Source organism: Melospiza georgiana, chromosome 1 (assembly GCF_028018845.1).
Source record: "Melospiza georgiana isolate bMelGeo1 chromosome 1, bMelGeo1.pri, whole genome shotgun sequence".
In the NCBI taxonomy this organism is placed as follows: Eukaryota; Metazoa; Chordata; class Aves; order Passeriformes; family Passerellidae; genus Melospiza; species Melospiza georgiana.
In genome coordinates, this window is record NC_080430.1 from 142,758,264 (window position 1) to 142,785,756 (window position 27,493).

At 45.8% G+C, this 27,493-nt stretch overlaps 1 protein-coding gene across 1 annotated transcript; it reads right to left on the bottom strand.

The window, feature by feature from the left end:
* Window positions 1–3,170: 3,170 nt before the first annotated feature.
* Window positions 3,171–27,493, bottom strand: FBXO32 (F-box protein 32). Its single transcript, XM_058034440.1, has 9 exons — window positions 27,130–27,493; window positions 23,781–23,893; window positions 22,027–22,076; window positions 21,263–21,355; window positions 14,291–14,384; window positions 13,317–13,501; window positions 10,207–10,389; window positions 8,892–9,035; window positions 3,171–8,217 (listed from the first exon to the last, which is right to left on the bottom strand). The coding sequence occupies exons 1-9, from the start codon at window positions 27,243–27,245 to the stop codon at window positions 8,128–8,130; spliced, it is 1,068 nt and encodes a 355-aa protein (XP_057890423.1). The 5' UTR covers window positions 27,246–27,493; the 3' UTR covers window positions 3,171–8,127.

Genomic DNA, 27,493 nt, shown 5'->3' on the forward strand with positions numbered 1-27,493 from the left:
TTTGTAAATCTTTCAAAATTACCGTGAGGCCTTGGGCAGCCTGAGGAGAAGGGGTGCAAGGTGCTGTTTGCCCAGGGGTGTTACAGAGCCCTGCCTGGCTCAGGGTGCTGCAGGATGGGTGTTGTGTAGTGGCTGCTCTCCTGCAGCTGCCACACGTGCTGGTGCATGTGTGTGAAATGGGCTAACTTGGCTTTTCCTTCCTCTGAATGTTCAGCATAAGCAGGGAATAATAAAATGCAATTTTTCCACAGGGACCAGAGGAAACAAATTCCTGCCTGGGTGTAGCTGAGGGCAGAGTCTGGTGCATTATTTTCTGTGTAATAATTCCCACGAGGCCCTGTGGAAAACCAGCTTTTTTTTTTTTTTTCCTTCTCATTTTTCTACTTCCTTAAACTTTCCAAAATACTCTGCTGTAGCATATTTTCCTCAGTCACATGTGTTAGTGAGGAGAGAAAAGGTTAAATTCTCCTTTCCTACTATAATGTAATTCATTTCCTGTTTTTCACAACTGTCTAGACACAGATCTAACGAGCATTAACCCTGAATCCCACGATTGGGTTAAAAATAGAGGCTTGAAATATAAAAAGTGTGTGGTAAAAGTAAGATTGTAGGTTTCTACCTACCACCAGGAGACAGTGCTTTTGAATGAGAACCATTTAATTAGCTATAGGTAACAAAAAAAATTACTTCAGTTTCAGAGGTTTAAAAAGGCTCCTGGTTGCTTTATATATACCAGCAGTAACACAGGCCCTGCTGAGCTGTGGCATGGACAGGTTGATTCCCCCTCAGGAGTTATATTTGTCTGGATTTACACCTCCAGCTATATTAAAAAAAGAAAGAATAAATTCCACTTCAGTTGGAGAGCTATAAAAAGATTGGGAGAAAGTAATTTAAGAGAGGACCAATATTGAAAACCTTGGTCAGCTTCTGGTGGGAGACCCATAGACAAAATGTGCCCCAGGCCCAGCTGAGGAGGGTGCCCCAAACTCCAGGGGAAAAAGTGACGGGTCTGGTACCAAGAGACAGCTCCTGCTGGGAAGGCAAGGCCACAGAGTGCTGGGGCCCAGGCTGGCTCAGCCCTGGAATTCCTGCAGCCATGACCAGGGCCAGAGGGGCTCCAGCAGCTTAGGCTGGATCGTGTTTGGGCTGGAGGCTGGCCCTAGGCTAAGCCATTGCCCCCCGTGGGTGTGCAGCCTCCTCTGACACTGCCCACCAGCTGGGCTGCCACACTGCAATGGGAGGAAGGAGAGAAAGAGGTTTCTGGCTGGAAACATGAGCTAAATCCCTCACAAAAGTGAGTTTTGCTTGTGGAGGGAAAGCAAGAAAAAGCAAAACCGTAGCCCACCCCAGCTTGGCACAGAGTGCAGACAGGGAGTGAGGCAGCTCCTTGGCTGACAGTTTGTTACACACACCTTTCACATCAAAGATTACCCACAGAGACATCATATTTTATGAACTTCAAGAATAAAAATAAATGCTGGTAAGAATTAGCTTAACTCAATTCTTAAAAACCCTGCTAAAATAAGTCAAAATTCCTGGTGGGTTGTGACAAGGAGGAACTCACATTTCCTGCACTGACTGCATTTCTCTGTCTACAAACACAAATCCCATGGGGTGGTTTGTTTATTTATCCTGTGAAGCTGGGAGTGGGTGTCTTTCCTGTCCCACCACCCACCTCCAGCCTCTGCATGAAAGCAGCAGCACCATCAGGAGCTCTGGACTGGACCTGGCACCTCAGCTGCAACCTGTGGGCTGCTGTCTGTGTTCAAGGTCTGTTCTGACCAGAACTGAAATTATCCAAGGAAAACATATTAAAAAGACATTTGCTTGTTTACAACTAAAAAGTGCAGTATATTGTGCATCAAGAATGGTGAGGAGTGAACTGGTGTCCTTCCAGCTTAGGGAAGGCCTTTGAACCCACATGAGTTATTTATAGAGCCTTTTGGAAAACAGCTCTTTCCAAGTTCTGCAGTTTTGATCACAGGAACAGTTCAGGTTTTGTCAAAAATAAAGCAAATCCCTATATGGCTCACTAGTGTTCACCCCTGTAAAGCAGAGAAGCAGAAATGAGGATTAGGGAAAGCTGGGGCAAAGTAGAGTCACAATTTTAATATTCTTTGTATAAGAAATTTTCAAAATGTTTTTTGGCTGAACTTCTTTTATCAGGCTCTAAGACAGACAGTGAGGGCACTCTAAGGAAGTGTACAGGGTGACTTGTTACCATTGATCACGGTAACAAGTAACAAACCCTAACAGCAATAACATGAAAATGGGGCCCAACATACTCCTAAAAAGGTCCAGTATTCCCCTTAAAGGATTTAGTCTTTGCACATTTAGTCTATTAAAATAGCAAGCTCTAGTTATTTTTAAAAATTTTGAATAAGGACTATGTCTTAACAAGAGCTTTCTCTTGTTTAAAAGGCTTTGTGATCTTGTCCCACACTGTTTCCAGAGACTTGTCTGGGAGTACAACCCTCTCACTGCAGATCTGAGCCACAGCCTCACTACAGAGACTTAGGAAACCTCTCAAACATACCTTATATGACAGTGCAAATGAGACTGAAAACAAAACAGTTGCATTTTGTGCTTCTTTCCATAGCTGGCAGAGCTTTCATGAGGCAAGTAATCCTGTTTTATCATGACAGCTGCTGTTCCAAACAGAGGCACGTTTCATTTGCCTTCTCAACTGCTTTTCCCCAGTTTATTAGGAGTCACTTCAGTGGGCTCCCACTCACATTCCCTCTGAGCAAGAGCCTGGGGCAGACTGTTTGCAGTCCTGACACTAACAAGATGCAATCATTCCCTACCCCCCAAAAAAGATTTAAAAATAATCACTCAGGCAATATGACTGGAAAAACCCCAGTATTTTCTAAGCCATAAGGTGGAGCTGAAGGTCTCAGATGAGTAGGAGCACTGCTGATCTCTTTTGGGGCAGACTGATGAGCACAAGGCTCCCTGTGAGCACGGGTTCTGCTGGAGGCCAGGGCTCATTTCCCTTTGAGATGGGATGAAGCAATAGCTCTATCTGGGATCTTCTGCTGTGACAACGAGCCAAGTTCTGGATGTTCCTGCAGAGCAGTCTTTGCTTACAGTCATCAGGAGCTCAAGGCTGATAAGGTCACCACCTTGGAAGCAATGAGACAACCAACTCTGTGGTTCACATTGTTTGAACATTTATTGCAATTCAGTGTCAAAAATGTTTTACAAAAATACTGTCTGCACAGAACAGCTATAAAAATCAGTTGAACATGCAAGGAAAGAGGAGAAAAGTGTGCAAATTTATAATGGAAGGATTTTAACCACACAATAATATTAAACAGAAGTCTTATATATAAGGGATGCCTTTCACTTCATATCATCTCTAGTTAAAACTTCAAGGAAAAATAAAACAGAACACACGCTCTCTTCCATATATAAGTATTTATAATTACTGTAGATTAGTTCCTAAAGATGAGCATATTTTCTATTTCAAATTAAAATGTCCTCTTGGTAGCTGACACGTTAACATTCTGTGCAGCACAGGATGGCTAAAGAAATGCAAATTCCACCCTCAGTTGCCCTCCCAGGAGAAGAAGCAGCAACACTTGGTCAACAGAGAGGGAATTTCTCTGGTGTCAAGAGTACCTTTATACTTGACTGCATGTGTCAAGGACAGGATGGATTTGTTCTCCTGCAAAGCTGATTTGCTACCAACAAAATCACTGGAGGAAGACACTGGATAGAAGTTGGGTGCTGGTAAAGACTCAGAGCCAGCAGCCACAGGCTGACAGCTGTGTGGAAGGGCTGACCACAGCTTAGAGCCCGGAACCAGCATCAGTACAAGCAAAGAGCTGAGAAAGCAGCACAAGCAGAACACCAGAGTCCCAACCCTTGAAGGAGGGAGGGAGTCTGCACCAGCCTGATCAGCCATCAGCTGCACAGGGCCTGGGTTGTGCAAACAGGCCAGCTACAAAGAGGGGCATTTTAATTTAAAGCTAAGTCTTTTTGGCAAGGTGCTGACCTACAGGGAAGATGTGCAACACGTTTGTAAGGACAACCGCAGAGGACAACGCTGCTTTGCCGTACCAAGCAGGAGCTCAGTGTGAAAAGCACATCTGATTTGTTTGCTACACAACAGGATTTGAAATGTTCCTGCTCTAAATGAAATTCTAGCAACTAAGGGCCAAGGAATTTTTTGGGCAAGAAAAGCTGGTTTAGTACCTGTGCATATTCTAGAAGGTGACAGCTTCCCAAAAGTAACTGAAGTCAAACAAATGGGAATACAAACAGTTTAAAACCTGGGGCAAAGAAAAACAATATAAAATATATTCCCATATACAGAAAGTGGCAGGGTGCAATTAAATGTTTACATACAAAGCAATGTCTTCAGAGCAATACACATTTTCCTAATCACTTTACATAATGAAGGATCTAGCAACTCCCACAGTTAAAAAAAAGAAACCCAAAAACATAAGAGGAGGTACACACACTTTATGATCAAACTTCAGCATACCATAGTTAGTGTAAATGGCTTAAGGTATGTACAGCTGAAATCGTGCCTCTTGAAATGGCCACCACATCAAAAACTGGCCTCTTCTGGAAAGCTGAAACAGAGATCTCCAGGATCTCTCCCCTTCTAAGCCTCCTCCCTTGCATGGATCTATTTTTCCTCTTCACAGCACCATGGTCTATGCTGTTGCACTAGTTAATACATCCTCTAAAGACAATGAGATTTCCCTGGAGATGTTGGCAAGAGAAAACCCCTAAGAGAGGAAAAACTCTCCTTTCCTAGTATAAGAACTGATGCATATCTAATGGAAATGCATCAACTAAGTGGAAAGTGAAATGTCATTTGAAAACAACATTCCATTTCCAAAACACAAGCAAAAGTCTGTTTTTCCCTTCACAACAGCTTTGCCACAATTGTCTTAAAATGAAGAAGTCCTTTTTGCCGGAGAGCAGTCTTAAACCATCCCACCTGGAAGCCCCTGATATCACTGTCAGTTCTGTAACTCTGCCACCCTCAGCCAGGCAGATGCCTTTGCACCCCTAAAATACTGATTGCTTTGTCTGTGAATGAGTAAGGTATTTGGATGCAACAGCATTTTGTTTTAAATACAAACCAAGAGTCTTGAATTCACTGCAACATCTCCCTGTACCAGCCACTCAAGAAACAATGGGTCCCCAAAGAGAGCAAGGCCATCTTTGACAATTGCTGCAGCAGGAGGGCAATGACTGAGGCATAACTGAATAAGGCTTATTCTGTTTCTTTCTGTTTACTCTGTTTTGTTCTGTACAGTAGCTGCTTGGTTTGCTGCTGGTTTGGACACTGACAGCAATATTCCAAGACCTCACACAAGCAACAGCCAAGTGTCTATGTATTACAAATCATCTTCAGCACTTTGACCCTTACAGTGCTAAAAAATAAAACACACAGTAATTGAAGTAAGTTTTAAAACTAGGAGCCTCAGTTGCACATTAAATCTGTTGTCAGCATGACCCATGGTCTCTGGGTAGAGGAGGCCAGTGAAGGGTTGATAGAGGCAATGGCTGGAGCCAAGACCTTCCCAAATCACAGCTCAATGCTGAGAATTCCCATTTTCTTACACAAGGAATGCAGTAGGCCAGATTCAAATCTGAGCTTAAAATGCACTCAGTGTCCCAATCTCCCAGAGGGTAAGGGCTGAGCACAGATGCAGAGTAGGCAGAATGCTGCAGCATTTCATACCAAAATACTGTTCCCTCCCCAATTCAACGGGCTGGCTCACCATGGGTGGCAGAGGCAAAACTAGAAAACAAACCAGCCCCAAGTCAGAGCTAGAAACAAAAGATGCCAAAGGGACAGATCTTCTCACTGCTGGAAAAAGGAGCTACAGGACTCTCCAAACTCAGTGGCAATGCTTCACTCACTTCACTTGCAAGTTTCACTCCTTTATGTCCTCACTCACTGAAGCCAGATTTCAGCCTTGTCTACCCGCTGCCATCAACGCAGGAGGAAAACAGAAACTGGCCTCCTTTACTCACAAACATCCCCCAAACAAGCACAAGTGTGTTTTTCCAAGGTAGCAGTTTTTAAATCACTTTCAGTTGACATGGGTATGATCAGGAGGCTTATGCTTTCCACCAGCAGTCAAACTGATGAACGGGGCATCAACACCAAGATAAAGCTTGCTATCCTGCATGTGCTTTTCCCTCATCTCTGGAGAGTGACAAGCTCTGGGCTAAGGGTGGTGCAGGCTCACAGAACTCTCTGGAAGAGCAAAAACTTGGGATTTGCTGTTAGGTGGCTGGAGAAGGGCAGTTCTTGACAGCATTTTCCATGTTTTCTTCCCCTCTTCCCACTGCTCCATCTAGAGGCAGTTTTTTTCCCTTTTCACATCTCTTCCAAGAATATGCAAAGTGATTTAGTTTGCAAAAATGCAAATACTGTCATTTTAAAATACAAACAGCTGCAGAAAAGTGTTCAAAGTCAGTTATAAAAATGTAAAAAAAGGAACAGCATATTTAACAATAATTAACTCAAGTAGTTCTTCCTGAATTGTCCTGAGTACTCCTTTTCCTCAAAATTTTTGTACATAGTCACACACAACCCACTAAATATTTACCCTTACAAGGTATCCTGCTTACATCATACACAGAGAAAGTGCTATACAGGAAATCCACTAGCAAACAGCAAAAACTTTCCACTGCAGGTTTTCAGACTGCTATGTAGGAGCTGGATTCTTCAAGCTCCACTCTAGAGAAAAGTGAAGCACTGCATGCAACAGAGGAGACAGTGAACCAGATCACAGCCATGGTGAAGTGGCCACTTACTCTACAGGACTGAAAATTTAGCTCTGGGTTAGGGTCAGAGGATCCCACAAGCAGCTCAGCACTGGAAGCAGAAGGGACTAGGGTCCTTGGGTCTTTGCCCCTGGCATGGACAAAGAACCAAAGATATCAGTATGTTGGAAATCCCTTGCTTAGCCAAGCCCTGACTGCTAAGTACCAATCACTCCCTAAGCTCCAGGGCTCTGACACAAAACATTTGCTGCCAGTCTTGCAGGGAATAAAAACCGCATCATTTAACGAGATTCAGTGGCCCAGCTCCCCCATATTTTGCCAGCTCCAAGATGACTGAATTCACTTGACAGCAGTAGGAATACAGAGCAGTGTATATGTTGGAAAACATAGGCTCGAAAAAACAGATTCTAACCTCACTTAGTATTTCAACTAGTGCAATTAACCTAATGAAGCAGATCAGAATTTACCTTGTGAGATTAAATCCAGTCCTTTGTTTCCCTATTATAGAACTTCCTCCCTTATAGATAATGCTCATCCTTTTGTCTTCTCTTGTCACATTTGCATGGTCTTTCATGAAACCAACAAATCAAAAGAGGATGGAGTAAATTCTTAGGTATTCGTATGGTGCCTATCATCTAGGCATTCAAGCACTGAGTAGAGCAAGAAAACTAATGTAAAGACGTAAGCATTAATACAGGAAAAGATGCTTACTATCACAAACATTTCCCTTTAAATCATTGTACAAAATACAAAAGTTCACATTGTACACTGGAGTTTTGTTTGAAAGGTACTCAATCTATTGGAGGTAGAAAGTGGTGTGTTGCGATTCTGTCTTGTAAGTAGGCTAGATTTCTATCCTAAGTATTTCACAATGTGTCCTTTTAAAAACACAAAAGTATTATTATACTTGTCACAGGGATATTTTTCATAAATATTTTTAAAATGTCATACTTATAAATATGTATGCTAAATAAAACCAGATGGAGGAACAGTTCAACAGTCCTAGCCTCATATTGCTTTCTCTCTATTAGAAACAAACCAAAGAGTTCTCAAATGGATGCGGGGCAAATTCATTTTTAACTTCTAAAAACAAAAAATGAAGGTCTTTTTGCCCTGTATCTTGTACTCTGATGATAAAAAAGGGACTCTGTACAACATGCTGTATTTATACACCATTCCTATGGAAGTCTGTATTCCTTAAGTGCTGCTTGTCAGTGAGCAACTTCACCTTTCTTCTCCGAGATCCTCTTGTTCCTTGACTCAAGAGCTTCAAGCAAACATGAATATTTACACTATTTACAAATGGAGTGTCCAAGCTCTGTGACAGTGTCCTGTAGGAATTGCATAGGCTGTGCTGACCCAAGTTCAGAACCTGAACAAGTTGATAAACTCTTGTGGTGAAAGAGAGGTGGAGCAAGTCTCTGGGTTGTTGGCTGTGCAGGGGTGATCAGTACCCTGGGAAAGAGAAAACAATTCTATTTAGAGAGGCTGCAGAAAGGCTGCCAAAGCATCAGCCAACTTAGCACTGCCCCTCTGCCAGACATCTCATGTGCAAATAGGTAGAGCAGAGCCCAGAATAGCAGACAGCTCAGAACTGGAATTAATATCTTAGGGGCAAGTCATCAAAAAATGCAGCAAGGATCCAATTAATTCTGTTCCCCCCTTCTGAGGGAAGAGAGTCTAGAGCCTACCATCAGCTACTGGAATTTAACTCCAGAGACATGCCTTGCATATCACCACAGTGGTCAGCAGATTTTTGTCCTGAGCTGTTTTGCAGCCATCAGCTTTCATTCCAGCTAATCCTGTTGCCAAGACCTCCATTTGCATATAATGGGTAGAGGAAGCTGCTGGCAGTGCTAAAATGATTTCTTGCAGGCAGCCCTAAAACATGCCCCCCATTTTCCAACCCTCTGGCCTCAATGGACACTGCTCATGTTCAAGATAAAGCTGGGATCTCTGAAGCACAGAGAAGAAAGGGCCTTAATAGCTGAGGGAGAATTAAAATGTAGGGATTCACTAGGCTATGCAGGCAAATGAACTGCCACAGCCTAAGCCAGCTGCACTCAGAGAAGCACTGGATGCCCCATGGCTCCTGCCCCAGTCAAGTCTGTCCCACCAGCACCTCATACCTTCCAGGAAAGGATGTGGCAGTGCCTGCACAGCTGCAGTGTGTCACCATACTGCTCCTTCCGTGGGTAACACCTTATGAGCTTGAAGTACATCTTCTTCCAATCCAGCTGTCCTTTGTCAGATAAGATCAGACGTTTGCGAATCTTAAAGAAAAGATGCACACAATTATAGCAGGTCAAAAAACTGTTTTGGTCTGTTCAGCTCATGGTGTTCCCTCCTTCACATGTCAACCCTGCCAGTGCGATAACAGTTCCCTTGCAACACTGAGAAAGCTCTTACTTTGAACACTTCTCAGCTTCTTACTTTCTACTTATAGCTGAAAAAGGTATAAGCATTTTCCTGATGGGAACAGCCTCACTCAATACCATTATGAGGGTCTGTTCTGCCTTCATCAACCTCACCATAGGAAGCCTGAAACCCTGGGAGCTCTCTCATACTGCTCTGACCACTGTTTCTGGCAGGCAGCACAGCAAGTAGAGTTGCATTTAATAGCTGTAAAAGTTGAGGTATTTTTCTGTAAGAGACAGTGATTTACCATATTAGTTTGGGAGACACCCATTTCTCTTTTAGGGTTCATTAGTTGCAGAGACTGGATTTGAATTTACTTAATAAAAGAAATAACTCCTCCAGAATCACTTCCAAAGTCAGATTCAGAGTGAGTAAATAAAGCCAGGTCAGCAGAGAAATCTGGCACATGGTTTCTGAAGTGCAGAGGTCTAGCATAAACACCCCTGACATTCACCCATAAACAGAGAGTGATTTTTGTTTGTTTGCTTTTAAGTTTAGATGATCCCTGATGACTCCCAGCCTGCCAGAGATGTTTACACAGGTACAAAGTGGGCAGCAGCAGGGCTGTTTTCCACATATCATCCCATCACTCACAGAACAGCTCAGAGGGGATTTCTTGCTCTAAAGGGCAAGGGAGTACAGCTCATGGACACATCCACAAAGATTCTCTGCAAGGGTGTCAGTCCCTGGGACATCAAGGTGATTGCTGGAGCTTGCCTGCACGTTTTCCCTGCACACGTGGGGCAAGGAGCAACTGCAAGTCATGCAGTTGTTCCCACCTGGATTAGGATTGAAATTCAGTGTATGATTAATTCCCCAAGCTCCTATTTCAGGAATCATTGCTGTGGCATGTAAAACCCTCTATATAAATCATCTTCACAGCCTTTTCCATGCCAGCTTATATTATCAGCTTGCTGCACAGTCCTCAGATCCAAGAGCCAGCCAAGTAAGAGAACATGCAGGGCAGACACTCTGGGGAGGGGGGGTACACCAAAAACTGATGGCACTTTGCACCTCTCCTCATACCTGTCTGTCTGTGAAGTGGTACTGGCACAGTTTCTTCCACAGCAGCCTGTCCTCACTGAGCACCTGGAGGTCAGGAGCCACCTGGCCCAGGCTGACCAGGTCCCTGCCATCGCTCAGTCGCTGCATGATGTTCAGTTGCAAACACAGGGGCAGGTCCGTGAGCGTGGTTCCTTTAAAGGCAGGCTGCAAGAGACACACAGAGCTGAGCTCCCAGGAAGATGGAAACCTAAGAAATCCTAGCTTGCAGCATAACTGCTGCTTTTTTAAAACTCCTTCACACAGAGAACAAAGCAGCAGTTCCCTCTTCTAAATAAAGGAGACTTAACATTGGATCTTCTGGCCCATAACTGTTTGGGATAACCTCAAGGAAGAGGACATTTATCCGTAGTACAGTAATTAGGAGAGTTGCAGTCCAAGCCTCCTTCTCTCCTTTATGTCCACCCTACATCCATACTTGTGAGACTGCTCCCTGAAGTATCACCATCAGCTTTCACTACAGCAGGACATTGGCTGTATTGTGGTATCAGCTACTGTCCATCCAGGCCTCTCCACCTCCAGGCAGATGGGCATTGCTTCTCAAGTTCAGCTCTGGTTACACTGCTGGGAATCCCATGCTCTTCTGACATGGGTTTTAGCTTATATCATCACAGGGTCTTGCTGCAACCACAGCAGTGGCTGGTAAGCACTCACAGCACGGGTTCCCAGGTCACTGCTGGCAGGGTTAGCTTTTCCTCTGGGAACACTTGAAGGACCTGCCCCTTTCCCACAGCCCTGGTTTTCCAGGCTGTTCAGCCACACAAAAGCAGATCCTAGCCTAAAGAGACAAAAGGCAGCCCCATTCACCTCTGCTTAGCCTCCACAGGGTCCAGGATTATTTTGCAAGTCCACCTGGGGTACAGCTCCAGGGCAAATTGACCACAGGAGATCTGCATGTCCTGCACTCAGGGCAAATCCAAGCTATACATAGGAGCAAGGCATCAGCAAGGACCACAACCTGGGCACCAGCTGCAGCTTCAAAACCAGCCCCAGCCTTATTAAGGCAAACAGCAGCTTCTAGGATTGGGCTCCAACAAAGAAACAATGTTAGACAGATGTGCCAAGTTCATCCTTTACCCTGCACAGAGAGGCTGCTATTTTAAGTTGCAGAGTCACAGCACCCGCCTCATCTCTGGCAGAGCTATTAACTGTTTCAAACAAGCAGCACACAGCCCACCAGCAGCAGGGACACACTGCATGAGGCTGCTTTTAATCATGTGGTCCCATCCCCAGCCATCCCACGGCATGGGAGACACCAAGGAACAATAAGTATGTCAGCACAGCAGCAGCTCCTGCCTTCCCTCAGTGCCGGCCTGCCCCGAGCAGCAACACTGCTGGGACCTGCAAGGACCTGAGCTCCTCAGCCAAAACATCCATTTCTGCAGCACCACCTGCCTGGCAGAGCTGACAGTCACTCCAGGAGGAGTCAACTGTCCCTGCAGTGTCTGGAGGACATTCCTTTCCATGACAGCCTGGTGCATTTTTTGGGGGAGGACGAATGCACTGGATCCCTGGATCATGTCCCACTGCTCTTCCTTGCCAGGCTGTGTTTTGCATTCTTCTGAACTATGGCTGCATATAAGCTTTGCTAGGGCACAACAGGCAAGAGTAAGCTCAGAGACTCTTGGGTTAAAAAAAAACCACCAAAAACCAAAGAAAGCTCACACTTGTATATCTTTTTCTGAAAAAAAACCCAAAAGCTTGTGTGACTCAAGCAAATCCTTACAGGTTTTCTGGATCAGGTCAAAAGCTTATCTGCTACTAGTTTTCCCTCAGTACTCTTTTCCAGAACTTTTCAAGAATTACTTCTTTTTGCAGAAAGAACATAGATTAGACCAGAACAGATCAGTAAGCTGTCATTTTCTGGGCAGAAGTTTGTCTTTTTTTTGAAGCAGCTATAGCACATACAACATTTTTTCAAGGTTGGTTTTACATTTTCTGGGTTTTTTTAAAAAAGATGTAGGTCTTGGGTGTTGCAAGACATTTTCCCGTTCAGAAACACCACAAATTCTCTGCACCATAAGTAACTGGCTGCACAGAGCTGAGCTTCTTCCCTTCTCTGAATTCATCTGGTTTTGTTCCAGCTTGAACTGAAGTTATCTTCAGTGGTATGATTTTTTTTTTCCATGCTCTACATGTATTTTATTTACTTTTGCTAAAGTGTCTGCAAACCTACACAACTATGTATAAAAGGCAGTTCCTTTCACAAGCAATATTTTGATCATTTTTGCCTGAATAGGCAGAGTTCTTCAAGATTACAAGGAGAACATCAACAGATGTCAGCATGGGGGGAAAGCTTTAGCATTTCAGTGGAGTAAAGAATGTACATATAGTCCTGGGCAACTTATTGTTGTATCCCTGCTTGAGCAAAGGGGTTTGACCAGATGACATCCAGAGGTCTAGTCCCACATCAAACCTGCTGTGATTATGTCACAGGAAACAAGTTCAGATTTGATTCCCATGTAAAGCCAGTCTAGAAATTTATCATCTAAAACATCTTTCCCATCCCCACAGATGCTGTTGAAAAAACAGATGTTGTAAAAGCAGGACTCATCCAGCTAGAACAGGTAATTCCAGACTACTGGAAGAATCATTGGTATTTTCAGCCAGGAAGTATGAAGTTATGCAGCTATTTGAAAATTTGCATTTAATTTACAGATTAAACAAATCTAAAAACCTTGGCTGTCTGGTAAACAAATTTTGAAGGCAATTGTTCAATTTGAGAAAGCCTGAGTTGACTTTTCACACTGAGGCCTGGCCTCTGAGGACTGAGGAGGGGAAGATGGTTTTTTGTCCAGCTCTGTTCACACAGTACTTCAAAGCCATTATGGACTCAAGCCAGTCTGTGACCAGTAACCTCAAGCATGATCCTGGGTTATGTACATTGAGTTTGAATTAAGGGAGTCAAGTAATGCTAGGAAAGCATCCAGTTATTTTGGCAACTCCAGGCCCTTCCAAGTCTGTGCTTTCACTGAGAGTAGAGTGGGAAGCAGTCACCCAAACGAGAGCCATTGACAAAAAAAAAAAGTTTCATGATGGAGAAAATATTTTTAGCTTTCAGGATTTGTGCTTACCCTGGTGATCTGAATGTTGTTCAGTTGCTGCTGCCAGTGAAGAATGCTCTCCATCCTGTGCACCCACATGTTGATGTTTCCGACCAGGACAGACTTGCCGACGCGTTGAACCAACGTGCAGAGGGATGTGTAGAGGGTCTGCAGCAATTCCCTTATTAGCCTGATGTTCTGCTGATCTTCAAGGACTTTGGAAGAACAGGAAAGGTTAAAAATAGGAATTGTCAAAACCCTTCTCTGAATCTACATGTTTCTCAGGCAAGTTATTTGCTGTAATTTCACAGGCCAAGAGGGCCAGCCTGTGCTTTTCTTTTTAGAGGAAAGCACTTAAACCTTAGCAAGTCAGAGCAGGTTAGACAGCAGGTGGAAAGAGAGCCTCCCAGGATAAGCAGATGAGATCTGCTGCACTTCCCATTTCCAGCCTCTGGCAACCAGCCAGTTTTCCCCTCTGATACTGTGCAAGAAGTTATCTACGTGCACCTCTTCCCCATCTAATGCACATTTCTCATTATGTATAACAACAGGCTGCTGTCAATGCCCAGGCTTTAGGGACAGCTAAGCATCCACGAGGGAAGTGCCACATCTCAAACACAATTCATTCCCCTGAACAGGTGAAGACCCCTCCAGAGCAGTGGGAGCAGCAGGTACAGCACAATGCCAGCAAGGCAGCAGCAGGGACTGCAGATATGCCTGGCCAAGGGCATGAGCAGCCAGAAATAGGACTCAGTAGGATGCAGAAGGGGTGGCAGTGAGCAAAGCTGGGAAAGGAGGAGTCACCTCTCAGACACCTACCAGACTACAGAAATTCCTTCCCCTCTCACCAAGCCCTTCATTGAGGAAAAGAAAGCAGAAGTGCACTACAGAAACAGTGGAGCCCCTCTTCACCCATTTTGCATTGCCTGACTATTGTTAAAGATGTGGTTCACCAAAGTACACCAGATTAAATCAGACTCCTCCTCACCATTTCCGTTTCTTACCTTTCTGAACCACTTTTTCCAAAATGTTCATGTAGTTTTTCTGGGCAATGCCACTCAGTGACGTCAGCTGAGACTTTGCTATCAGCTCCAACAGCTGTGGATAAAAATAGAAGTTGCAAGCCTTAGAGCACAGAGATACCTTTCTAATCTTGACTCCTAGTCACATGACACAGCAAAACAGTCCAGAGACTTGTTTGCTGCTTAAAAATAAAAAGGAGACAGAACAACAGAGCAACGTAATGCAAAAAGGGAAGGAGAGCAGAGGCCAAATAATTAAACTCACATCAAAAGAGGTAGTGGGGGAAAAAAGGCATTTTAATTATCCTCACTGTAGGGGGAGAGGGAACTTGATTTCATGGCTCAGAGATGCCGAGAAACCACAGTGGTGCTTGGACTGGCAGCCACTATTGACACCAAGGGAACGGCCTCAGCCAGCATCACCATCCCACACCGGGGCACAAACAAGCAGTGTCATAAGGGAGCACGAGCAAATGCCTGTGTGCATGGGCACATTATTGACAGACCATTAATGAGAATCAGACTCCACAATTTACGTCACCTGCTGGTTGCATGGGCTTTGTCAGAGCGCTGTCACCACGACAGAAAGGTTCCGTGCTGTAGGAAGAACAAAAGCCCTCCCCACAAACCCCTTCCCTCCCAAAGTCTCCTTCCTTGTTTAGCTCTAACAACCACAGTAACAAACCACCTTTCCCTGTCTGCCCTGTTTACTGGTTAACCTCCCTAATGGAAATCTTACTTTTACTTTCAATTAGAATTTACTTCCCATCATTGACCTCCTGACTCTTGGGCAAGCTGAGCAGTGAATCTGGGTTGCAGTTGTTAACAGAAGGATACTCTCTCTTCCCCATCTCTGTGCCACAAGACAGCTGGGGAAATTTCCTATGGAACATGCTCTGCAGAACATGTGGCCTGTGATCTTACAAGCCTTTCTCCCTTCCCCCAACATTATATAAATGCACAGCCTGCCCACGTGTCAGTCCATTTGTTTTGGATGTACATAGACTTCTGTTTTAATTTAGAAAGGAAAGGAAAAACCTTTTATGCTACAAATCAATCAACACATTGCCACATGACCAGCTTATTAATCCTTTATCATCTGCAGCTCCAGTATCCCATTGCTGGCACCACAGAGAGTCCAGAGAAGGTGCAACTACTTGTGTCAAGTAACTAAGATGGCTTTTGACTAGACTTGATAAGTCATGAGCTGAACTGTTTGCCCTGCTGTAAGAATGACAGGAATGCATCCAAAAAGTCACCGGCAGCTTGCCATGAAGTGGGAGCTGAGGGAGAGGTATTACTGCAGCCTGCCCTGCTCATCTGGGGCACTGGCATGTGACTGCCACTTTGGTCACTGAGGCGACTTCACTGCTCCTATCTCTTCTTCTGTTTAATATCCAGGCCAACACCACCATCAGATGGCTTTGAGTTTACATTCTATTAATATCTTGCACCTCACATGACCAAAAAAAACTCCAAGATGAAAAAAGACCTGCACTAAGTCCTGTCAAGGACAGGCTGCTTGTTTTCTTGGCTTGTTTGGAGGAAATGGGAGATGCAGGAGAGTTGGGGAATATTTGGTGCACAAGCATCAGTGGACTTTCTGGCTGTATCAGCTAAATGAGACCACAATAACTAAATACAAGGCAGCTTGCATGATGTTTGAAAAGTTGATAAAAGGTCCTTATTTTTTTAAATACTGGATGAATAAGTAGGAAAAAAACTCAACCAATGTCCCACAGTAGTCTGTAGTACTCTGTTACCCTAAACTGTTTAGCCTTCAGACCTTTGATTATAGTGATCAATTTGCCAGACTCCATCTGTACAGTGGCCACACATGCACCCAGATCAGCTTGTCTGTGCACAAACAACTGCTGTCTCCAGATTGCACTGTTCTGGAGCTGGCACAGAGACAGTTTCCTCCACACTGGGTGTTAGCAACATTGTGCCCCTTACTAAAAACACCAAAATGCACACAGCGATAAGCATCATGTAATGTAATAGCAGAGGAGCTGGACACCAGGGCTGTTCTTTTAGAACAATGAGGATAAAAATCTCAGTTCCTTGAGGAACATTAAATTGGTACAAAATTAATTTAGCCAAAGGAACAGATTCAAATTTGCCCTGTCTGTGTTTACCAAGGTTCAATTTATGTTCAGTGAACCAGCTCAGATATCATGTGTCACCTCCCTTCTCCTACAGCAATAAACACAGGATGAAATTCCATATGAAAACTATGTTGTGAATACTTCTAGGGCTACTCCACTCCCCAGGGACCACTGACTGAAGCAACTAGCTAGTCTTCCAAATCAAAAGATATTTTATTCTTCTGTGCTCATATAATACACAAACCAGGTAAGCAGTACAGTTCATCTGTGCCCCAAATGCTCCAGTGCATTGGGGGGTCTTTTAGTGTTGGCACAGTCCCCAAGTATGACCTCAGTTAATGGATTGCCAAATTGGGGTTTACAGCAGTATAAAAAAAAATAAATTAATGTTGCCACTTGCATAATACAGACTAAAGCAGACAGATGAATTCAGATTAATGCTGAGTAGAGTAAAAAGACCAGAGCTGCAAGCCTGTGTTATGATGTGGCTGCATTAAGTCCAGCCCACGCTCAACTGAGAGGGACAGATGGTAGGAGAGAGTGCACAGGGAAAGGTTAAGAGCAATTTTAAAAGGTCTGCTTTTCAAATACACTAAGTAATTGCATTCCAGCCACTTTTAACTGGAGCTGGGAAGTCTGCAACACCTCTGGAAAAGAGGGCATTAGATCCAAATTCACTCTTCCAGCTCCTCAGAATTTGAGAAAACCGACCTGGTAGCTCCACAAAAAAAATCCTTCCTATTTTATTTGCTATTAGAGGTTTGCCAGAACTATAGAGAAAAGGCAAGAGATACAGTAGGCTATCCCAAAGCCCACCCAGCATGGCAGGAACCTGCTCACTTCCCCTGAGTGCAGTGGGGCTCCTGCTCAAACCCACCAGCCATCCATCTGGAGCAGCAGCACAACAAAGTCTCTCAGCTTCAGCAGCAGAGCAGATCCTTCTCCTCTCATAAGCACAAGATAGGAAAAAGGGAACAGAACAGTGCCATGTGGCAGGGAACTAGGGCTCCTGCTTCAGGGCCATGAAAACACTGCTGTGCACCCATGACTACTGTGTGCAGCATTGCTCAGACTGCTACAGCCAGATGGCACTTTGGCCACAGTCTTGGTTCAACCCAGGGGTGGGCAGGCAATCCACACCCCAAATAAGCACTGCTGGGGCTTACAGCACAAAGAGCCAAAAATCCTGCTGTGCTGAGCAGGAGAGTACAACCTTGACTGAAAAAGGGAAGGGCTCTGCAGTGATTAAAATCACAAGTCTCAAACTACTGAAGTGCAAATGCCACACTGAATACCTCAAGCCAGCTATATGAAAGCTGGACTGCACCTTGTGGGGATCCATAAGTTCCTGATGGTTGGGGATGTGACTCCTCACATCTGGACTGCTCAGAAAAAATGAAAAATTCCTCCTCTAGCCCCACCTTGCTCTCCTAGTCCTTCACTTTTGGTGGCTGCAATGTCACATTGGCTGACAGGTGGAGCCAGGGCAAGGCGAGTTATAATGATTTACAGTGCAGGTGCTGACAGATCTCCATGAGACAGCATCCAGCTGATATTCCTTCAGGACAGCACAAATCCAGGACTCCTGGAGCTAACCTCTATTAAAACTTAAGAAACAAATTTAAGAGACTACTTTAGAAGGCTGCACACAACCTAGATCATGTTATTTTACAAGAGTTGTGCCCAGGCTGCTTAACATGACCTAAGCTTTTATGACCAGAAACAGCACCTTTCCTTGAGACTACACAATCATCATACGAGAAATCCCTTTCTGAAGAAGCAGGCTGCAAAACCTGTCTTTGAACACAGTGTTCCTGAAGGAAAACCAACTTCTGGGCTGCAGGCACCTTTATCTCTGCTCCCATTAATTATGCCTACAGAATGCTTCCAGTCTTTTCATTAAACCTCTAAGACCAGGGCTTTGAGAAACCAGGGCTACTTCAGACCAAAAACAGTTTGGGTCCTCTGGGTCAATCACACACTTCCTTATTAGCCCTGAAAAGGGAACACTGACTGTTCTGTAACATGGAAGCAGATGCACTAATTTGAAGGATCAGCAAGGACCAAGTCATGACACCAACACCTGTAACTTGGCACTTCCAGAGCTGTACCAGCAGACCATCAGGATAAGACTGATGTTCAAAGAAAATTTCTTCTGCTTCACTTACATGGACTTACTGGCTCCAGCTGATGGTATTTGCCCATCAAAGATACCTGCTAAGTTTCTTGCAGCACACCTCCACCCCACTTGAAGGAGGTGCCTGTTTCATCTGGGCACCATTAGAAACTCCAAGAACTTCGTTTGGGTGTATCTAAAGTATCTAAAGCAGAAACTCCTGTGACAAGAAAGCAAGTACTGAAGACACTTAAGGACTGTTCACTTAAGTTTGGAGAAGCTCAGAAAGGTAAGTTCATGCTAAGCCTGAGAGCCCATTTTGCTACCAGCAAGTGATGCAGCTTATGTCTCTATAGGGCAAGCTTGGGTGTAGCCAGCAGAACCTCAAACCCGCAGCTGTCTCTCTCCTTTCTTCCCCTACAGACATTGTCATATTCTTTCCCAGCCTCCAATTCCAAAACCAAACTCCCCTCTTTGAAAAGCATTTGCTTGATGAATTAAGTAGCATGACATTAGTATCAGGTATCCTGAGCAAGGAGTGGAACTAGAGAGAACAAGGAGAGGGAAGGAAAGGAAAATCGTTTTGCCTGCCAATATTCAAGGCATTTTCCATGTGACAGATTGCCCATCCATGTGCTTTAGGAGGCCTGTGACTTGCAAAGACCATAAACATGATCCACATCTAGGCAGAGCTTTTCATGAGTAAATCTGGCATAAAAGGCATTTTATGAGCTACTATCCACTGGAGACTTGGCTGATACAAGCCTTTCATTTTAAGAAGTCAATTTTACAGTTTGATCCATGGTACCAGGTTTAAGATCTTTAAACTGCCAAACCACAAGTCAACCTCAATTAGAAACCTTCATACTTCTCAGTAGTACTGTATCTGTAAAACTACTGGGGGAAAGCTACTCTTAAAAGCTCAGAAGAGAGGTAATTTGTAGAAACAAGGACACATGTCAGCTTCCATAGCTTTCAAAACTGTTGTTTTTTTAAAAGCATCCCAATTGTGCTGTGTATGTAGTCCTCATGAGAAAAAGAGAGAAGAAGGTCAGCCTGAGCTCCCCACCAGACCCCACTGACTTAAGTGAAATTTAAATTTGCTCTTCAAAAAATTTAGTGGGACTTGTGCTCCACCTTTGCAGTCCCATATGAGACATCTATCACATTGGGCCAAGCAGCAGAGGCCCATCATGTGGCACAGCATGACCTGAGGTCATGCTTAGCAGAGGTCTTTGGAGCTCTTCGCTGTCATAAGAAAGTCTGCCAAAGGGATATCTGCAGCACTAAAGTTTTATTTTACATTCCTTCTTTATATTTGACTAAAGGGTTATGGCCTTGGCATGAAGTGTTCCTTCTCCAGTAATCCCCCTGAAGATGACACGGCTGTGTGTGTATATATATCTCTCCAAGATCAGGAAACTCCACTACCTCAGCACTGGTGAGCACTTCTGCACAGGCAGGAAAACAAGTTGTCCCAAAATCAGCAGAGTTAGGAGAGCCTGAGTTTACATGACTTGGATCCTGCTTTGCCTCCCCCAGAGTCCCCACTCCTGTTGTGGGACATCCAAGTGATTGCCCTTCCTATCCAGCCAGTGGGTCATCACCCCAATGCCTGTACCCTTCCCAGAGTGACAGAAGTTCCCACAGGTGACTTGTCACCTGGACAACCTAGGTGAACAAATCAAGGGGAGCCTGTTCAGATAATTTCTTCCTTAGACACTTTTCATGACACTGGACTCAAAGGGAAAGCAATACCACTGCTGCTTGCTCCAGAACCTAACACCTGAGCAGCTGTTGCCTCACCAGTGATCAGTTGCTCACAAGGCATGAAAAGGAGCTTCTCATAAACAGCCTCAAGTTAATAACTCTTTAAAACCTTATTGAATTCCAAATCTTGCTAAGCATTCTGAAATTCAAGATCAATTTGCAGATCACATGCAGATAAACGTACAAGTATGCACACAGCTCTCAGGACAGTAGGTCCCCCAACCACTACCACCTCCTTCCTTGGCCACACCAAGCCCTGACCTATTCTGCAAAGCCAGAGCATAGGAAACTTGAAGCTGATTACTCCCTTATTAACCAATGTTGTCAGGACTAAACAAATGTTTCACACACTGAAACCACTGCCAGTCACAAAGGACTAAGAGCAACTGTGATCCTTAACAGAGAAGTTAAGATCAGTGCCACCAAAAGGTTCAGCCCATCCCCTCATTCCAAAAATGCTCAGCTCTCCTCTCTCCTGTACCACATCAATGGAGACAAGGCTCCACACACCTCAGAGTGGAGCTTCTGGAGCAAAGAGGTCTCCAGTGCCCTCTGGCATCTGCAGACAGCCCATGTTCTTTTTCAGAAACTGAACTGACAACTCAGGAATTAAAAGCCAAGCCTTTTGGGTTTCAAAAGTGAATGACACAATTGAAAAGTAGTAGGAATTCTAGGGTAAGGACAACTCATCTTCCACATTATCACCACATTATCATATTATTATATTATCTTCCACATATTATCTTCCACATTATCATATTATTTCTTTCCATTTTAACAAACTAAAGACAAGATTTGTGCATCTATCCATACACAAAACTTCCATACTTCATGCAGAAAAGCCTAACACACCCACTTGCATGCTCAGACATCTCTTCTTTGCCAGTGCTTCCCATTACCCAACTGGTGCTCAGTGCAGAGCCTCCATCACATCACAACAAGCCCTGGCCTTGGACTCACCCTGACAACGTAGTTGAATCTCCTGGAGTCCAGGATGGCACTGGAGAAGTCGAGGCGGTTGAAGGCTTCTCCCAGGGTGCAGTAACCATGGCGCTGAGAAGAAGAAACACTCTGGGTCATGTTTTGGCACACTTGAGTCCAGCCAGCACCAGGCAGACCCGACCCAGAGCCACTCATTTTAGCAAGCTGATGGGTACAGACCATGGGAGCAGCTCACAGCCAGAGGAGGCAGGCCTGGCTCCTGCTGAGCTGCTCTTACTGACATCAAGAGTGGGCATGGCCCAGTGTAGACTATGGTGGTTTCCCAAGAGAGACCCATGCTCTGCTCATGACCCATGAATTTACGTGGGAGAATGAGCCACACATTCCTGGGGTTCAATACACAGTGTGAGCTCAGAGCAGTCTCCTACAGCAGCTTCTCTCCATGAGTGCAAGCGAGCCCTTGTGATAAATTCTAATGATTTTCCATGTTAGGACTGTACTGGGTGAAAGCCAAGAACAGTATTATGGCTTGGCCTGCAAATGGCTGGTTTTTTTTAAATGAGGGAAGCAAACAAGTCATATTTTAAACACATGTACAAAGCCTTGTACATCAAGCCCTGGATCCCTGATAGGGGCTTAAAATCATTACTGAAATTCCAGCCACAAGCCAGATCTTCCACTTATCTCTTAAGAGCTTCTGCTGATTTACATCAGCACAGGATCTTCCACTGCTTGTAAAAAATCAGTAGAAAAGAGAACAAAGAACCTGGAGAAGCACTCACCTCTTTTGTGCTTCCCTTGTGAACATAGATCCACTTCTCCTGGTGAAAATCTGTTTGGACAAAGACATTTCACTCAGTTAATCTTCCACCTCAGAGAGCTGTATCCCTGTTCTGCTCATAACATCCACTGCCTTTTACTATAAATTAAATTATTTTGTTTACACCACTACACTTGAAACCAAATCTAGCAACTTGCTGAGCTGCTTTGTTTCTGTACAGCTTCATTTGAGACTGTAGCCCTAAGCCTCAGAAAAGGCTTCTGTTTCATTGACACAGCTCAAGACTGTAAATGTTTAATCTCCCAGCCACAGATATAGCATAGCACCTCCTCTTTGGTCCCAGACAGTAAGTGTGGCTGACAGCCAGGTTTTGTTGTTATTGATTTTATTAACTATTTATTATCTTGGTTACACAGGCTTGGGATTGTATGTCAAATTTGAAGTTGAGCAAAAATGTCATGAGACACCAAGCATGTAAGAGAGAGCTTTCAGCAGTGAGGTCAGACTCAGAGGAGCATGCTTATACTTGCAGCTAACTTGCTAAAAAAGAAAAAACTATGTGGGAGCAAAATTTTCCTATTTCTAATTGCCCCTCCCTTCCCTCAGAATGGGAGTTGTCCCATCCATTCCCCAAAATAACTTCCCAATACCCAGCACACATGGCTAACTCTGTTTGCAGAAGAGCCTGTACTATAAGCAGTTATGCTGCTCAGTCCCTCTCCCACTCCATTTTCACATGGGCTTTTGACCCTACTTCCACCACACACTGGCAATTTAACTGCTAGTATAAAAAAAATTCTCCCCACCCTGCTGGACTCCTTTCCATAAAGAAAATTATTGAACTCCTAAAGCAACCTGCAAATTAATGAACTGGAGCTATGGAATGTACTCCTGTCTGGTACTGTAAGTCCAAGGACAGACCCAGTCTCAGTTACAGGCATGCTGACCCTGCATCAAGCCCTTTTCAATGGTAGGTCACAGCAGAATCCAGCCAAAAACTGTCATGGTAACATTTGTTTGTTCTGAGAACTGAATACACTGAGGGGCCAACTTTTGGCAACAGTTTCCAAAATCCTGGGGGGATGCACAATGAGTTAATAGCAGTGTGGGAATTGCAAGTCATTTCCTCTGGCTATGTTTACATTTGTAGCCTTCACATGTAACTGCAGTACCTATCTTGCAGTCAGCCCAACTCAGGCCGTGCTGTCCCTGCAGGCTCCCCCGGGTGCTGCCCCAGCTGAGACCCCGGCTGCTCGCTGCGCACACAGAAAGATTTCAAGCCTTCTATTGTTTTGAGTGAGCTGAAATCTTATTTCATTTTTCATGCACTCCGCACACAGAGATAGGATCAAAGCTTACATTCAGGCTTGTAGCCTCCAGTAATGTAGATTAGTGCTCAACATGCATATGGAAGGAAGAATAAATTTAGCCTGTTGTGCACAAGGAAGTCTACAGGGGGAAAATACTGGAACTGGTTCATTTGAATGTACCATAGGAAAAAATTACCCTCCTGACAAACAAATGACAAAAATCTGAACACAACAAGCACAACTCCTCAGAACAGGGATTACTAACAGGGGCATAAATCTTCATGTTAAACTGAATCCAAGTTCTCTACTTAGGTCAAACATGGGCGCAAAGCCCTTCAAGGCTCTAGAAGGCTCTTCGTACACTGTGCAAAAAACACAGATATGGAGCATTTTCCATTCTTCTGCAGCAACTTTTTTTAAATAAAAGTCCAAAAAGATGTCTTACATTGAGTCTTGGCTTTGTTATTCAGCAGATCTTTTTTTCTCTTCTTGGCAGCAACATCATAGTTTATGCTGTTGAAGAGATTCTCTTTGTTGTGATCATCTTTTTTACAAAAGCTGTGAATGACACAAAGCAAGGATTCTGTTTAGTTCTGCATTCTGTTGAACACTATGTTTCCTGCATGGAGAAAAAAACAGACAGGTTTTTATTGTGGCCTCCAAAGCTGCCTTCTTGCAGGCTGCCCCTGAGAAGTAATCTGCATAGTTTTAACATCCAGTATTGGTATTTTCAAAGGAACCTCTGGTGCCTCAATTCTGGGCTAGCCAAGATACCCATGACAGGAGCAGGTAACAGAGATTACACAGTTCATGCTGGGACACTGCTGAGCAATGTTCTTTTCCACTCTTTAACCTATTTCTATCCTTAAGTAACACCATATCCTCCCAGTGTAGGTAGCAGATTGCTCTGAGCCAGTCAGTCTGCTACAGAAGGACATATTTAGACATCCCTGAAGACATATATATGTACTCAAAATATTTATTAACAAAAGAGTTCCCACAAAATACTATTTCAAGCTTACAGGAAAAGCTTAGCTGAGGTTCAGACTTTCCTGATGGTTTTCCAGACCCCACATAGCAGTGACTACACAAGTTAGCAGCTAGGATCTCTTGGCCAAGACTGCCCATTGCCTGCTTCTGCTGGAGCTCTGCTGGAGCTGTATTATTAGGGAAGGGAGCTATAACCCCTCATTTCCTTCAAGGGCAATGAAAGGTTAGCTATAAAGAGGCTGTGCATCAACACCCCCACACACTGCAGACCTGCAAATCAGCAGATCCAAGCCACAACTCGAAATTAAGAAGCCCCTGGGCAGCCACAGCACTGCTGCAGAGATCCCTGGGGTGGCAGAGGAGGGCAGCAGCACCAGGAGCTCCCAGCAGATCCCTGGGGTGGCAGGGGAGGGCAGCAGCACCAGGGGCTCCCAGCAGATCCCTGGGGTGGCAGGGGAGGGCAGCAGCACCAGGGGCTCCCAGCAGATCCCTGGGGTGGCAGGGGGAGGGCAGCAGCACCAGGGGCTCCCAGCAGATCCCTGGGGTGGCAGGGCAGGGCAGCAGCACCAGGGGCTCCCAGCAGAGGCCCAGCACACAGCCTGCTGCCCGTGCTGGGTGCCTCACAGGTGCCAAGGAGAAGACAGGCCATGTATCCAGGAGAACAAAACAGAGCCATCCCCACTGCTCTAGCAGTTTGCAAGGGATGAAGCATGGCTGCATGCAGGCCTAAACTCAAAGAAGGGTCCCAAGCACCTCTCAGCCACTGTGGCTCAGACAGCCCTGGAGCTCTGACAGGTGCCAAAACATGGTGCTGCTGCTTCAGCCCCTGGGAAGCTTCCTCTGAGACAGCCACAAGGACCCTTGCACAGCCAGGAAGCTTCCTGTACAGGCCATGTGTTTACACTGCTTAATCTCAAACAAAACCCAAACACAAGCACCATACCAAACACACCTCTGACAGCTATTCAGCACGGCCTCCTGTAAAGGAATGAAACCTGTGGGACAAGACTTCTTGTTTCCTCTGTTTACTGGCTGTCTGTGTGGCCACACCACCAGTATATTCAAAAGTCAAGTGACCAAGTCAGAGTTTCAGTGCCAGGAGAGACCCAAATCCCCTGTGGCATGATCCAGATGGGTGTTCTGGTTTGGCACCTGCGCATGGCCCCAGAGGCAGAAGAAACCTCTCCCAGTTTCAGAGCACTCTGACCCTCCTCCTACTCTGCATCCCCCTGGCAGGGCATCCCAGCTCTGGGGAGGCACCACTGCCATGGGCTCCACCACAGCACTGCAGAAGGGGAAGAGCAGCAGCATTGAAGGTGAACAATACTCACAGAAACAACAAATTGGGGAACCAGACACTTCTGCCAGCTGCAGCTGGCTCAGAACAACCTAAACCTGAGAGCAGAACATCTCAGCTGCTCATGTACCCCCATCCATGCTGCTTCCTGCCGGGGGGATCAAAAGCTGAGAACAGAATATGGCAGCAAGGAAGAAGTTGTTTTGGAATATCCAAGCTCATGTTTTATCATGGTTGCACAAAATCAATAGGGGGTCAGGTTAACACGCCCCATGCAGTGGCAGAATCTGAGCCCAAGAGCACAAGATGGATCTGCTTTAAATCTCACATGTCAACAGCACACGCTTGCCTGTTGACTTCCTACTGAATGACTCTGTAATCTGAAACCACCATAACAGCAGCAGTGGACGAGCTCCAGGATGGGAGGCAGATTATTACCCTGTTTATGTACTGCCAGGTTTCCACACAATTCTTCATAGCATCTTGACAGGTTGAGCATCTGGACCTGAGCAAGGACCTCAGCCCGGGGTCAATATGTCACCTCCTTGCTTTTAAATGGGAAAAGGAATGTATAAACCCATGCTAAATTCAGTCTTCCCAACATACTACCATCAGCCAGATGCTTTTCTACCTATTTACAAATTACAAACCTAAACTTGATTTTTACTTACTGCTGACGTGAAAGAGAGCAGGAAATACCTGCTACATAAGCCTCCTTGCACCATAGCGTCTCAGAGCAAATCCCCTCTTACTCCAAGTCCCTTTGTCATGGGCATTCCTGACCCTTCCCTAGCAGTGGGAACGTGGCAGTAACCCCAGCCCTGGCAGCGCACAGCTGAGGAGAAGATGGAGCTCTGTGAGAAAAGTTTGCTTTTGACAGGAGCGATCTTGCCGGAGCCCACGACACCCACGCTCTGCAAAGCTTCCTGCCCGCACCATCTTGGGGGTTTGTTGATGTTTTGCAGCCAGATTAGTCAAGCAGCACGTAAGGTACATTACTCAGGGCCTGGGGAGGATTTATGGCTTCAGACACATCATCCTTCCGAGCGTGAGCCCAGGAAGCCTCAAGCAAGGTTGCTTTGTGGGGAGGGGGAGGGTGGGCAGCCACCCCAGGGCCCCCAGGAGACGCCCGGCGATGCTCCCCGGGGGCACGGCCCTGTGGCCGCGGGGAAGGGCAAGGTTTCGTCTTCTCCTCGATTTTTCGCCGCACTCCACAGCCATAAGGACGGCCCGGCCGCCCGGGGAGGAACAGCCTCGGTAGGGACGTGGGGACCCCGCCGGGGGCTGAGGGACCCCAGCTCGGAGCTTTCTATAGGCCCGGAGGGGCCGCCGACCCCTTCGGCCGGCAGGGCCGGGGTCACCCAGACAACGACCCCGCTCCGCCGACACCGGGGCGGCCCCGGAGCCTGCCCGGGGTGAGAGGCCCCGTCCGCCCCTGACAGCCCCCCCGCCCCGGCACCGCGCCCCCTGGCGGCACCGCCCGGCCGGACCGCGCCGCCGCCGCTACCTGCTGATGTCGCCCACGAAGCCGCCGCTCTTCTCGTCCAGGAAGCGCGTCCAGCCGTCGGCCGTCTTCACCCAGCTCTGCCCGGGGGAGCGCCAGTCCTGCCCCAGGAACGGCATGGCGACGGCACAGAGCGGGACCAACACCGGGACTGGGAGCGGCGGCGGCGACTGGAGCGGTGCGTAGCAGACCTGGGCAGAACCCGGTGCGGGGCAGAGCAGGACAGTACCCGGAGCGGTGCGGGACAGACCGGGGCGGAGCAGGGCAGTACCCTGAGCGGCGCGGGGCCGTACCCGGAGCGACGGCTGGAGCGGTGCAGTGGCCGCGGGCGCGCTCCGCGCTATTTATGTGGCGGCGGCGGGCGCGT